This window comes from Pseudoliparis swirei, chromosome 4, assembly GCF_029220125.1.
Source record: "Pseudoliparis swirei isolate HS2019 ecotype Mariana Trench chromosome 4, NWPU_hadal_v1, whole genome shotgun sequence".
In the NCBI taxonomy this organism is placed as follows: Eukaryota; Metazoa; Chordata; class Actinopteri; order Perciformes; family Liparidae; genus Pseudoliparis; species Pseudoliparis swirei.
Window position 1 is genome coordinate 16,940,612 of NC_079391.1, and position 13,456 is coordinate 16,954,067.

General features: G+C 43.3%; 1 protein-coding gene across 1 annotated transcript in view; it reads right to left on the reverse strand.

Annotated features, from left to right (window-relative positions):
• LOC130192398 (protein diaphanous homolog 3-like) overlaps positions 1-13,456 on the reverse strand; it is a 161,674-nt gene that overhangs the window by 64,888 nt on the left and 83,330 nt on the right. Inside the window, exons 23-24 of the mRNA XM_056412368.1 lie at positions 12,032-12,157; positions 7,909-8,072 (exon numbers count right to left, since the gene is read on the reverse strand). Coding sequence (XP_056268343.1) covers positions 7,909-8,072; positions 12,032-12,157 — 290 coding nt within the window. The remainder of the gene's footprint in view (positions 1-7,908; positions 8,073-12,031; positions 12,158-13,456) is intronic.

The window sequence follows — 13,456 nt, forward strand, 5'->3', positions numbered from 1 at the left end:
CCTAACATGACCCGCCAGATGGTGTGTTACGCAGAACCCTCTGAGAAGCCGTCATTGGGAGCAGTTTGGAAAAGGGCCGGGACATTCAAAAATACTGAGGTGCTTGGATGAGCCATCTCAGACTTTGTCTCCAGTTCTGATGAAGCTGATGCTATGGCAAGCTAACCACTTCAGGAGCCGCCATTGTAGCTTTTAATCAGGCGCCTTTTCGTTGCACACGAGGACGCTGATCGGTCCGTGGACTGGCGGGCCGCTCAAAAGGGCGTGAATAAAAGATTGGTAAGATAGATTGTTGTGTGGTGCCATCCTGCGATTTTCAAAAATCCTGCATCCAGTAAGGTAAACTCTTTCCTTATTTAGAAAAAAAATGAAATACATATATTTAAACATATTTCTAGAGAGAATGAAAGCTCTGTTTGGATGTTTCGCTTGTTCTCTTCTGTTCGTCGCTCTACAGTCTTTATCCCTAGTGGCATCACTTTCGAAGATTGTGGAGGAAAAAAAACATTCCCGTGTTTAAAAGAATATATACCAGGACTATTAAATGTAAAAAGTATAAAAGGCGCACATATGTAACAATGTGTGTATTAGTGTGTCTATGCGTGGCGTGTGTTCGGGTCAGTAAGGCAGCATCCCCTGGTGGATACAGTCAGCTTCTTCCAGTCAGTTAACAGCGGGTGAGCTCCGTCTCAATGCAACAGCCTTCAGGCTGCACAGCAGAGGAGCTGCACACGGGTCACAGGTGCTGAGTGGGTGGATGTTGATGTCGCAACACTGACTGCAGGTCAACTCAAAACTAAATTCACACTGAAAACACTCTGATTTTACAGAATGTGACATATTGTGTGTTTATTTAAACGTTCCTGTTCTAATATACATAGTTACTGAACCACATCCCTGGAATTTAATTCGGAAAACGGAATATGTTTAGAGTTAAAGTACTGCACTTGTACACAGTACCAAATACAAATCATATTCCTCAATGCTGATGTTAGGTTCCCTCTTCAGCATTAAATTATTCTGATTTGAATGAGAACATTCTAGGATTGCAATATTGTACAGGTGTACGAATTCACGAGGGCCCTTTCAGGAAAGGGGCGCTGGTAATGAGGTGGGTGTGGTGAAAGGCAGGAAGAGAAGAATAGGAGAACTGGAAAAAAAAAAAAAAATAACGACCAAGCAAAGCAGAATTACTCGACTCTCTCGTGTCCAACAAGACCCAGCCCAGGCCCTGCTCCCACCAACCCCCCACCCACCCCCGCAACCGCCAATCGAATCGTCCCCCGGACCGGCTCAAATGGGGGCAGTCTCTGGGCCGAGGCTTGGGACTTGGGCTGGGGGTTGTTGTGGGTCTCATCAGTGCAGGTATCATGGTCAATGTGGTCAATGTGTGTGTGTGGAAGTAATTCAAGTTCGAAGATTCTGCTCTACCTCGATTTTTTATTTCAACACCTCACCCCTTCTGGTGCCCTTAACACCCTCCCTACTTTTACGCCACCCCCCCTTAAAGCTGCCTCGTGAATGACGCCCACCCTCAATATCATATATATATATATCTACAGTACATCAACCACTGTGGGTACAGGCTCCATAATCCCTTTGCCAAAGGGGTTGTTAAACTCAAGAAGTGTCGATAGCTTAATAATGCCACAGCCAAGAGACAGACTGGATATGATTTAAGAGAGTGCTAGCACGATTGCCATCCTCCTCCTCCTCCTCCTCCTCCTCCACCACCGTGGAAGAATAGCAATGCCTGACCAACAATAATAGATGCACAAAAATAACCCCACACAAATGTGTAGTCTATTGAAACCTACACAATAAAGAGGGTCAGTCACTTATTGAGGCCCACTGACAACCTCTTATTAAGTCAACCAGCACGTGATTATTTCTGGAAATGATTGTCGACTTGAATTGGAAAAAATAATGATGTTTTTTATTCAGCATTTAAAACTTGAAATAAAGATATAGACAATTTTCAAGTTCAGTAAAATGCTAAAAAGTAGGTGTTGTGTTCAGTAGTTTCCTCCTCCTCCTGCATATGTCCTCCTCCGATTGATCCTCCTCCTCCTCCTGCCGACCTTGATCTTTCCTCAGTGGGATGGTAGCTTGTAGGAGGCTCGGCAGGCAGATAATTCAAACACAATTATTTTAACTCACTCGCATGAAGAGACAATAGACGGTTACGACACTGATGAGGACTACTCGGCAGCTTTATAGAAATTTAGGAGAAGAGAGAGAGTGTGCTGAAGAGGAAAGGAAGAAGTGGAAGCTGAATACCAAATGACGGACACACGCGGAAGCTCCATTTCTAAATGAAACCAACTCCTCCACAAAATTAACTTTGATTTAATGTAATGAAACTGTCAGTTGCCTGTGGCAACCACTGATTCACAAATGACTATATTCTTAATGGGCATGCAATCTGGTAAATTTCGGGTGGAGAGAATGAGGGGAAAAGAAAAGAAAAAGGACGAGACCACCGACATATAATACATTTCCAATAAAGAACAATGTAGCGATCCCAGGTTAGTCTTTAGCTGTGATGGATGCCTAATGTGAACTTCCTCAAAACTCTGAAACTCCTTTTCCTCTTCACGCTCTCTCATTGAAAAAGTAAAATTCAATTACCAAAAGAGAAAGAAAAGAAAAAAGACGTTGCGACCCTCAAACAAAACCATTACAGACAGTGAAGCGAGCAAGTCAGTGGTGAAATCAGTGTTGTTTACAACAACCTCATAGATTGGACTACTGATTACTAAAATGTAACAAGATGCTCAACAAATATATGACGCAATTGACAAGGTTGCGATGAAATTAACAATTGTGAGCCACTAACAATACAGACCCTCTTATTGAGGTGGTTAAGTTCCAGGTAATTTAATTAAACATGACAAACAACAGTTAGGAATTCAAACTTATTACAATTCATCCCTAGAGGGACGTGAACGCCTGTTTCATAACAATCCATGCTAGAGTTGGAAAGGTATTTCAATGAAAACCTACTGCTGGCACTGGAGGGAAGGTAATCACCAAAGTCCCCAGGATGCACCGTCTGGGAATCACAAGTTGAGATATTTCTTGAAAGATGTAAAATCTTTGAACTGAGGAAGGTCGAGGGTCGCCATGGTAATTAGGGTGTTAGCCAATCGCAGCCTTAAATAGTTGGAACAAGTTTCATGACAATCCACCCGCTAGTTGTGAGGTTATTTCAATCCGAAGCGCAAATGTCGTCCTTGTGGTGGTTGCTTTCGGTAAACTCAGTGGGATTCGTCCTCTTGGGACCAGGAATGCCTTTACAGAAGGCCAAAGTGTCGGACCAAAGAACTAACGGAGCCCTTTGTGCTGCAAGCTGACGGCAGGTGGTTTCAGTCACATGGTATGCAGATCTCCAGAGGCCTGGAGAGGCGACCGCTTATTAAAACCTGGACACGTTGCTGCTGCCAGCTGCAGGGAAAATAATGATTAGTCAAAAACGGTGTGGGCCTGCTTCAGAGGATCACTTTCAAAAAACTGCTCAGGAACATTAAAAAACATCCTTGTTGAAAAAAAAAAAAATTGATCTGATCACAGCTGGCACAAAAGGGCCTGCTGTCTTCTGAAATCACACAACCAATTAGCAATCTGAGAACAACACAAGTAACAAAGAGCCTGTGTGGACAACACAATTAATTGTGAGCACATTTAAGGCCGTTTTTCATTTGTTTGTAAAAAAAAAAAAAAATAATATTGAAGGCAATAACGATCCAACTAAAAAATAATAAGAACTGAAGGAACTTTGATTTTGAGAGGAAGAGAAGACCCCGAAACAACAAACTACATCTAGAAAGAGTCATGACATTTTTTCCTTCTGACAAAGCATTCTTGTTACTGTAATGTAGAGCTGAGGGAAAGGGGAGAGAGAGAGAGAGAACTAGCTCTCTGAGGAAATTGCCCTCCACTCTCCATCACTGCAGGTCTGCTTCCCCCTCCTCCTCTCCTGGATGTCCGCCATTAGACACGCTCAATTGGATTCCTGTCAGATGTGCGGCCTCGCCCTGGGTCTCCTTCCTACGGGTGACTGAGCATGTTGTACGTGTGTGTGTGTCTGTAAAAAATCTAAGCATCTTTTCCTTCAAGAAATAAGAAAATGACAAACGCGCACAAACAAACAGGCGCGCACGCACACACACACACACACACACATTATGCAGGCAACATGCCCACAGTTCAAGGTTCGCTTCACTCACTGGTCTGGAGACAGCATGCACCCATTAGCACCGGCCTTGGCACAGCAGGGTAAAGGCGGACGCAGATTTGACCGAGAGGTCCCGGCGCTGAGATTTACTGGATGCCTGCGTTCATTGACCTCGCCACGGTTTCTCATCAGTTATGTCCGTGATGTCTCCATCTGAACAAACTGTTGACCTAACGCATAAATAGCTAGCTTGGGAGTCTTGACCATATCATGCAAGTCTTTACCAGGCTGGTACGTTAGGCCAGAACACAACGGCTGAACCCTGGAGCTGAAAGGAAAAGGACCACAGTGCCAGCAGCACATGTTATGGAAGTAGCATTAGACAAATGCATGGAACATATTGACCAGTGTTTCCCCTCCCATTATAACAGGGTGGCGGGAAATCACCGCCAGCCCCCCTGGAATTCTCTCTATAGTGCCATGGAAGTAATACAACAGAAGTAATTTAAGGTTCCAGAGCTTGTTCTTTTATTAAACTGAACGGTCGTATGTTATTGATCGTATCTACACAGCGGCACGTCATTTCTGTCTCTACGTTGTGGCGTTAACACTTTTCTCGGCTCTCCGTATCGCGAGCGGCGAAGCTCCGCCTCCATGCGTACAGACACTTGCGCGCACAAAAAGGTGAGCTCACTCCCACCAGCCGGCAGAGAGCGTCCAACATGTCACGTGAAAAGCAAACCGATACATCTGCTTTCCCACGGTGGTGAAGACAGACAAGTAGAACTCTGAGTAGCTCCCTGCTCCGGGTTCAGGAGCAGAAACGAGGTGGGGCGCGAGGGGAAATGATGATCATTTATTTCAAGACCTTTATTGAGAACTTCACACATTATAAACTACACAGACATAAAACTAAGTCATTAAATGCCTGTACTTTCCTGTAAATGTTTACGTTACGGCGTTAACAGGTTACGCTGCGCATGCGCAACGGACGAGATTCTGGCGACTTGCCAGGTCTTGCCTCGTGAGATCGGCTTTCCTGCTGTTGCCCTTCAAAACAAGAGCTCAACATTGAGCTTTATTGAGAGTGGCCGGATCAACCCTGCAACCCCGTTTTAAAAAGAGGTGTAGTGGAAAGCTCATTGCAGCGCATAATAATAAAATTAAATGTGATGACTCACACATATCTGCACTAGTTTTGTTATGCACGTTATTGTTGTTTTGAAAAGATAGTGTAAAACTCTTTAATATATATATATATATATATATATAAATATTTGAACTTATTAGTTTAGCAGTTGGCTATCTAAACTCCATAACGATGTAGACTGCAGACCTATTCAACACCAGTCGGACTTGTACATTGTATACAGAACGCATGAAATGTCGACATCAGATGCCAAAAACACAAACGTATCGACAAAGCGTTGGAGTACAAGAGAATCTGAGGTATAACTGATGACTGTGCAGAAAAGAGGCATGAAACCCATCTGTGTGTGTGAGGTAGATGTTAAGTTGGGGGTAGGGCAGGAATTTTAGTCGGTTAATTAGCTACTATTATCTGTCTCACCCAGTGGCCTGTGCCACTAATCCTGCTGATTAACACAGTGGGTCTCCACAGCTCACGGTAGCGCCAGTCTGATAAGGCCGCGGAGCTCAGTGATGACATACAGTGGGGAAAAAAAGTATTTAGTCAGCCACCAATTGTGCAAGTTCTCCCACTTAAAAAGATGAGAGGCCTGTAATTTTCATCAAAGGTAGACCGCATGTATGAGAGACAAAATGAGAAAGAAAAAAAATCCAGAAAATCACATTGTCTGATTTTTAAAGAGTTAATTGGTAAATTCCTCGGTAAAATAAGTATTTGGTCAATAACAAACAAGCAAGATTTATGGCTCTCACAGACCTGTAACTTCTACTTTAAGAGGCTCCTCTGTCCTCCACTCGTTACCTGTATTAATGGCACATGTTTGAACTCGTTATCAGTATAAAAGACGCCTGTCCACAACCTCAAACAGTCACACTCCAAACTCCACTATGGCTAAGACCAAAGAGCTGTCAAAGGACACCAGAAACAAAATTGTAGACCTGCACCAGGCTGGGAAGACTGAATCTGTAATAGGTAAGCAGCTTGGTGTTAAGAAATCAACTGTGGGAGCAATTATTAGAAAATGGAAGACATACAAGACCACTGATAGTCTCCCTCGATCTGGTGCTCCATGCAAGATCTCACCCCGTGGGGTCAAAATGATCACAAGAACGGTGAACACAAATCCCAGAAGTAAAAACTCAACTCGTCGTGTTTGGAGGAGAAAGAATGCCGAGCTGCATCCAAAGAACACCATACCTGTGAAGCATGGGGGTGGAAACATCATGCTTTGGGGCTGTTTTTCTGCAAGGGGACCAGGACGACTGATCCGTGTAAAGGAAAGAATGAATGGGGCCATGTATCGTGAGATCTTGAGTGAAAACCTCCTTCCATCAGCAAGAGCCTTGAAGATGACACGTGGCTGAGTCTTTCAGCATGACAGTGATCCCAAACACACCGCCAGGGCAGCGAAGGAGTGGCTTTGTAAGAAGCATTTCAAGGTCCTGGAGTGGCCTAGCCAGTCTCCAGATCTCAACCCCAGAGACAATCTGTGGAGGGAGTTGAAAGTCCGTGTTGCCCAGCGACAGCCCCAAAACATCACTGCTCTAGAGGAGATCTGCATGGAGGAATGGGCCACAATACCTGCAACAGTGTGTGGAAAACTTGTGAAGACTTACAGAAAACGTTTGACCTCTGTCATTGCCAACAAAGGGTAGATAACAAAGTATTGAGATAAACTTTTGTTATTGACCAAATACTTATTTTACCGAGGAATTTACCAATTAATTCTTTAAAAATCAGACAATGTGATTTTCAGTATTTTTTTCTCTCATTTCGTCTCATAGATGCGGTCTACCTATGATGAAAATTACAGGCCTCTCTCATCTTTTTAAGTGGGAGAACTTGCACAATTGGTGGCTGACTAAATACTTTTTTTTCCCCACTGTAAATGTCGGGGGGAGACTGGACTAAACAGGACTGGCACTGTTCTGCCTTGCTTAATGCCACAGATGTTATAATCGCACAAGAGAGGTTGAGCTTCGTCTTGATGCGGCCCAAAAGTAAAGAGTACAATTTTAAATATGACTTGATAATGCCATTTATGGTTTTTTTCCTTACGCCAGTGCTGCTCATGAATACGAATGAAGAAAAGCAGACCTATATTTTTGAAATACCTTCAGTTGATTAAAGACAGAATTAAATCAACAATAATTGTTCAGTATAGTCCACATGAGGTGGCACTCCAGGGTATTTTAGTTAAACAGGTGCAGTTGCTTAATGCATCGACAGTATGTGCCACAATTTCAATAAATTCTCTCAAGAGCCAACAAATTAACACATCACTGGTAAACATCTGCAACATGCGATTAGCGGTGCATTAACTATGCTTATTTGGATGTCAAAATGTAATCAAATACCTCAAGGCACCGCCAATTCCACTGAAGATGTTACTTCCTGTATTCTTGTTGTTCTTAGTTTGTACTCTAGGTTGAAATGCACTTTATTGTAAGTCGCTTTGGATAAAAGCGTCTGCTAAATGACATGTAATGTAAAAGATCAACTCAAATAACTCTTGGCCACCCGATGTCAATCGAATGTTCCCATGCACAGCAAGAGGTCAAGCGGTGCGCGAAATACTCACAGCGAACATGGCACGGAAGTTGCTGAGATCAGTGAACAGCTCGTCCACAGAGGTCTTCTTGGGATCAACGGCGAAGTACTCGAGCATGTTCTGATAGAGCGTCTCCATGTTGCCGTGCATTACCACCAGCTTGCCATACTGTTCCCTGGCAACCTTGCTGAAGCTGTGAGGGTCACTGTCAAGGTCTCTGTCGCTTGTTAATTACATACTTGAGCAGTTATCCTACTTCCATATTGTACAGCAATACAGGAAGTGTGGGAAAAAATAAACAAATAAATCAATGCATTTACGTTTGCTCGGAGACCGCCAGTCAGATCGCTCCTGCAGCATCTGTGACTCATGTCTGACTGAGGACAATGCGGTGTTGCTTTATTGGACACAATGTTAAATGCAAATCTATTAACAGGAATAAAAAAATTAAAATGTCTGCTCTGAAAAGAAGAAAAAAAAGGGACTTTACTGCACTTAAGGTTCCAACTGTTCCAACTTCAACCCTCTCTGCCACTGCCAATTCAAAGCCCATCCAATCAGATCACACATCGACTGAAAAGCTTTCAGCATTTTTTTTCCCAGTATTTCTTTTTCAAATTTATATAAACACGGCAGAAGACTAGGTATTTGCACTCTGCACTGGGTCTGTGCCAAATCTGAAAGCGAGCAACGTCTAATTATGTTTTTTTTTTGTCAGACTAACCCCGAGAAATGAACACCGTGCCACCTCTCTCTCTCCCTGTGTAGAGCAATTACATGTCCTTGCACTTCAAAATGTCACAACAATAGTGTCAAGACCTGGTCCTCAGTTACAGATGTATATCCCACAGCACAGAGACTTAGTGTCGCAAACAGACACAAAATAATTTGAACATCGCCTGCACAGACTGACGAGCATTGGAAGGGCGTCTCAAGGTCCTACTGGTTTAACCTCGGAGAGCGAAGGGCAGCTCTGCTCTGTTGATACGTTTGTGGACGAGGGCACACAGGTTATAGTTGTTAGAAACCCACAATCACCCACTCACCAAGAGCCTTACGAATGACCCCAACAACCTTGTCTCCGCTTTCTCCCCGGAGTCCTTTTGACTTCACGTCTCATGGGGTCATCGGACCCTATGAGACGACATAGATCCTATCTGCCTGATGGATCATCGAGGTCTGGGTCGTGGAATTCCTGCTACCAACTACGCTACTGCCCTGTTGAGACTCCGCCCACTGTTGAGACTCCGCCCACTCCTCCTCTCTACCTCCATCTGCCTGATGGATCGTGGAGGTCTCCATCGTGGAATATGCCTACTATGAACTATTCATACACTGTCATATTCATTGAATGTATTTTAACTCTAAATCTGTCCTTCTGTACACATTACATCTATTGCATCTGTCCATCCTGGAGAGGGATCCTCCTCTGTTGCTCTCCTGAAGGTTTCTTCCTTTTTCCCCCTGAAGGGTTATTTGGGAGTTTTTCCTGATCCGATGTGAGGTTTTGGGGCAGGGATGTCTATGTGTACAGATTGTAAAGCACTCCGAGACAAATTTGTAATTTGTGAAATTGGGCTATACAAATAAACTGAATTGAATGGCAGATAAGAAGCAAACATGTCTGTCTGTCTGTGCTATCACAATGACGAGGGCAGCCTCTCTGGCTCCTGCTGTGGCCCTTCATTACCGCTCAATTGATGGACCTATTTGATGTCTGGCCTCGCTTGAATCTGGCTGTGGATGGGACGACCTATTCACAGCGGGATAAATGCTGATCAATAGGCACTGCTCCCAGATTGACTCGTCAGTAATATCCTTGCAAGCCAGCAGCTTCTGGAAAGAGGCACGAGGAAAGCCTGAGCAGATGATGGAAAGGCGAAGAGGGAGAAAAGAATACATTGACGAGAGTAGTGGTTGATAAGTATCATGGGGTGCTAAATATTTCTCCTCCTCCCGTTCCCGCTCTCCTAAAGTCGTCCCCTATTCCAGAGAAATCAGTGGCCCACTGCAGCTCCTTCTCCAAACTGTCTGTTCAATCTTGCTTTCTTACTGATCCTTCACTCTTTTCCCTCCATCTATTCAAACATACTTTCTTTGCCCATTTTTCATTTTCTCACTATTTTTGCTTCTTCTTCTCGCCAGTTTTCATAGGCCACTTTTCCAAGCTTAGCTCAGAAGTGTAACACTTATGCCACAAACTGCATACTCAAGTAGCAGTAGTAGTGTCATGAAACTTTCAAGGTCACCGATGTGACACTGCGAGCTTCTCACGTTGAGCTGGTTCGATTTTGTTCGTTGGAATAATGATGTACTTCAGCTGCAGGTGAAGCTGTATCATCTTTAAAGATGCTTCTACAGGATGAGGCCTGGAACTTCACGAATAAAAGAGCTTATCTCTTTGCCTTTGATCTCGTACTTTTAGAAATCTTATGATCTGCATGGAATCTTCAAAGATTTAACCGAGTAATGTTCGGTAATGGTCGGTATTCTCTAATGTGGGATAATAAGGTAAATGGTTTCCTTTAAAGAGATAGTTTATCCAAACACGGCTTGCCAATATCGATTAGCAGACACATCTATAGTACAGCTTAATAAAGTCATCGTGAGAGTTGCTGCTTTTTTTACATTATGGGCAACAAAATATTTTCAAATGAAACTTAAAAAAATATATATAATTATATATCAAATTAATTCAAGAGTGCACCAAAGTCTTAGTCACACCTTTGTTGCTTTCAGGAGTTTCCAGGTCGTAGGCACAGGAAGTGACTATCGACAAGGCTACCAATAAAACTATATTGTTCTGTTGTCAACAAAAGTTGGGTGGACAAGTTCCAAAAATATGAGCACAGCACGGAGTGTGAGGCTCTCATAGGCCTCGAGGTAAATATGACATTGAGCAGCTTAAGCGGCTCCATTTAGATCAAATATAAGATCTGATGAGACTTTTGGTCTCTATGGCTTAAAATTAGAGCCTCGACGCTCAGTGTTTTTTTTTTAATGAGCGGTAACAGTTAGATTCCAGATATTATTTTCACTTTTGAAGGAGTTGCTAAAATGAGCTTTTTCTTTTTTCATGGCACCTGGAATTGCAAAGCAAGGTCGAGAAAGACAGAGCTGTCAAATCCATTTTCAGTGAACCTTTGCCTATTGCACCCAAGTTCTCTCCAAACTCCTGCAGCACAAGCCGTCAGTGGCTCAGCCCGAAGGCTATCGATCAAAACTACATGAAAGAGGCCAGGTACACGGTGTATTATTGAACACACACTTACACACCTGGGCTGAGACGCGCCTGTCAACCTGATCCACTGGAACTACCTCAACGTACAATGAATAATTAACACTTCTGCCAGACAGATATGGACAGCTGTCAACAAGGGGCGCTGAAGAGGGCGGAGAGACAATACAAGTGAAATTGCAGATTCATGCGTTTGTGAAATAGCAATTTTGTTTAATTATCATAAGCTGACAATTGAATTAAACTAATTCAACTAATTTCGTCTCGAGCAGCAAACACAAAAGGAAAGAGAGCGAGAGAAAGATGTAGGAGGCTCCGTCCTGATTCTCCCTCTCTCCATCTCTCCCTTTCATTTTGAAGTTGCTCTCAGTGCAACTTACCCTTCAAAAATCGAGCTGAGAAGGGGGTATTGGGACTAAACCCTGATTTTGCAATGGGATGCCACTCATCGACAGTATATATAAAAATATCTATATAGGACTGGTGGTGGGAGAACTAGCTGCGTGTCCTACCTTTTGCATTTTAACAGCATATTATGCCTCTACCGTACATTGCGGATCACGATGAGTTGTAGATAGTCTGTATATAAACAAAGTGATGGACACTTTAATTTTGGGGGACGAGAGGAGTAGAGTCACTTTAAAAAGGTTTTCATTACAAAATGTCCTGAGAATGTCATTATGTAAAAGATAAACGGTAATGAGTTCAACGGGGCGTTCAATCGGCCAAAGACTTCAGAGTTTTTTCCTTCTTACGATTTTATTATTTAACGGTGGATTTTTCTCTCATCATTAAGACCTTTAACATATGAAAACTTGCCCTTCTGACAGCCGATGCAGCATCAGTGTTGAATTGTTATATATATTTTTAAAAGCCCCTAACTGGTGAGGGGAATGCATGCGTGTGCAAAGGATATTTCCATTTTAGTGAAGAACATGTCGTTTGGGTCATCGGGGGAGGAGAAAGTCTCCAGGTCTCTCTCCAGCTGCAGCAGCTGCCTCTCCATCTGCCTGAGGCTCTTTTCCAGGTTCTCTGCAGACACTGATACACACCCACATACATCAACACGCACAAACAGACACACACACACACACACACACACACCCACATTCCAAGGAATATGTGAAGAAATAAGCAGAGAGAGAGGACAATTCAATAACAGGTACAATTAAATGCATTATTATGTTGAGGCTCTGAAAGTAAATGGGAAAAAAACCACATACACAAAAACAAAGAAAATAACAAGGAGGAAAAAAATAAAGAGAGGCACCGGCTCAGTAGCAAAGCATGCTTATTGTGAGTTCACACTGTGCCGGGAACACCATGGGAATAAACAATGAATGAGGAAAAAATAAACATCAAGTGAAGGACCGTTCAATGCACTGCTTTTTATTATTCCGTTTGCCTATTATACGCTCAATGTGTGCGTCGCAAGCAATTGCATTCACACCAGAGAATACAATGCCCTTACTCACATTCGAATTGTAGTGAAGTGTAAATACCTGTTGTTTATCAGTGACACAAACAGAGCAACGGGTGGAGCGGCCTCCATCCTTTGTCTTGTCAACAGGTGGGTGGATCATGCAGGTGGGAGAGCAGGGGGACACCGAGCCTAACTTTCTGTTAACTTGGTCATGGCTGACACTTTAAGCTAGTCACTGAATATAGCATATGGCTTAAATTACCCCGATTAGACCCTGCTTGACAAAAAGGCATAAGCTGCTAATTTTTACGTAGTTTCAAATGTCCCTTGATCCTAAAACATGCTTTACGAAAAGGAGAAGATAAAAAAAAAGACGAGCGAAAGAGAACTTCAATGTGGCCAAGCTGCTCACTGAGTTCATAGCATGAAACCCATTTAGTGATGAGGGCAACTGTCTAGGACTCAAGCACACAGATATTTTAATAAATGAGTCTGCGGTGTTTCAAAGAGAAGGAGCGGAGTCTGAGTGCTGTCTTGCAACAGCAGGTGAGGATGAGCTCTTGAATGTACGAACAGAACCGCACTGCCATTCAGATGGCGGAGAGGAAAAGGCACTTTTCACTCGCCCGTCACGCACGATGGGGCGAGAGAGAGAAGTCCAAACACACTGCATTAACAAAGACAGCACAGCTACTTTGTCAGATAATATATCACATCAGTTCTTTCTCCTCATTGCATGCTTTACTTTGTTCTCAAAGTCCTGCTTTTAAATGTCACGTGTTGCTGCTTCCATCGCTCTGTCCCTCTGCCCCGGCAGTAAGAGTAGAAAGTCAGTTGTTGGCACTGGAAATGTCACAGCCCACCAGTCCTCTAAAAGCTCTCCCCAGAGTCCAGTGTGAGTGACCAATGGTGTCTCA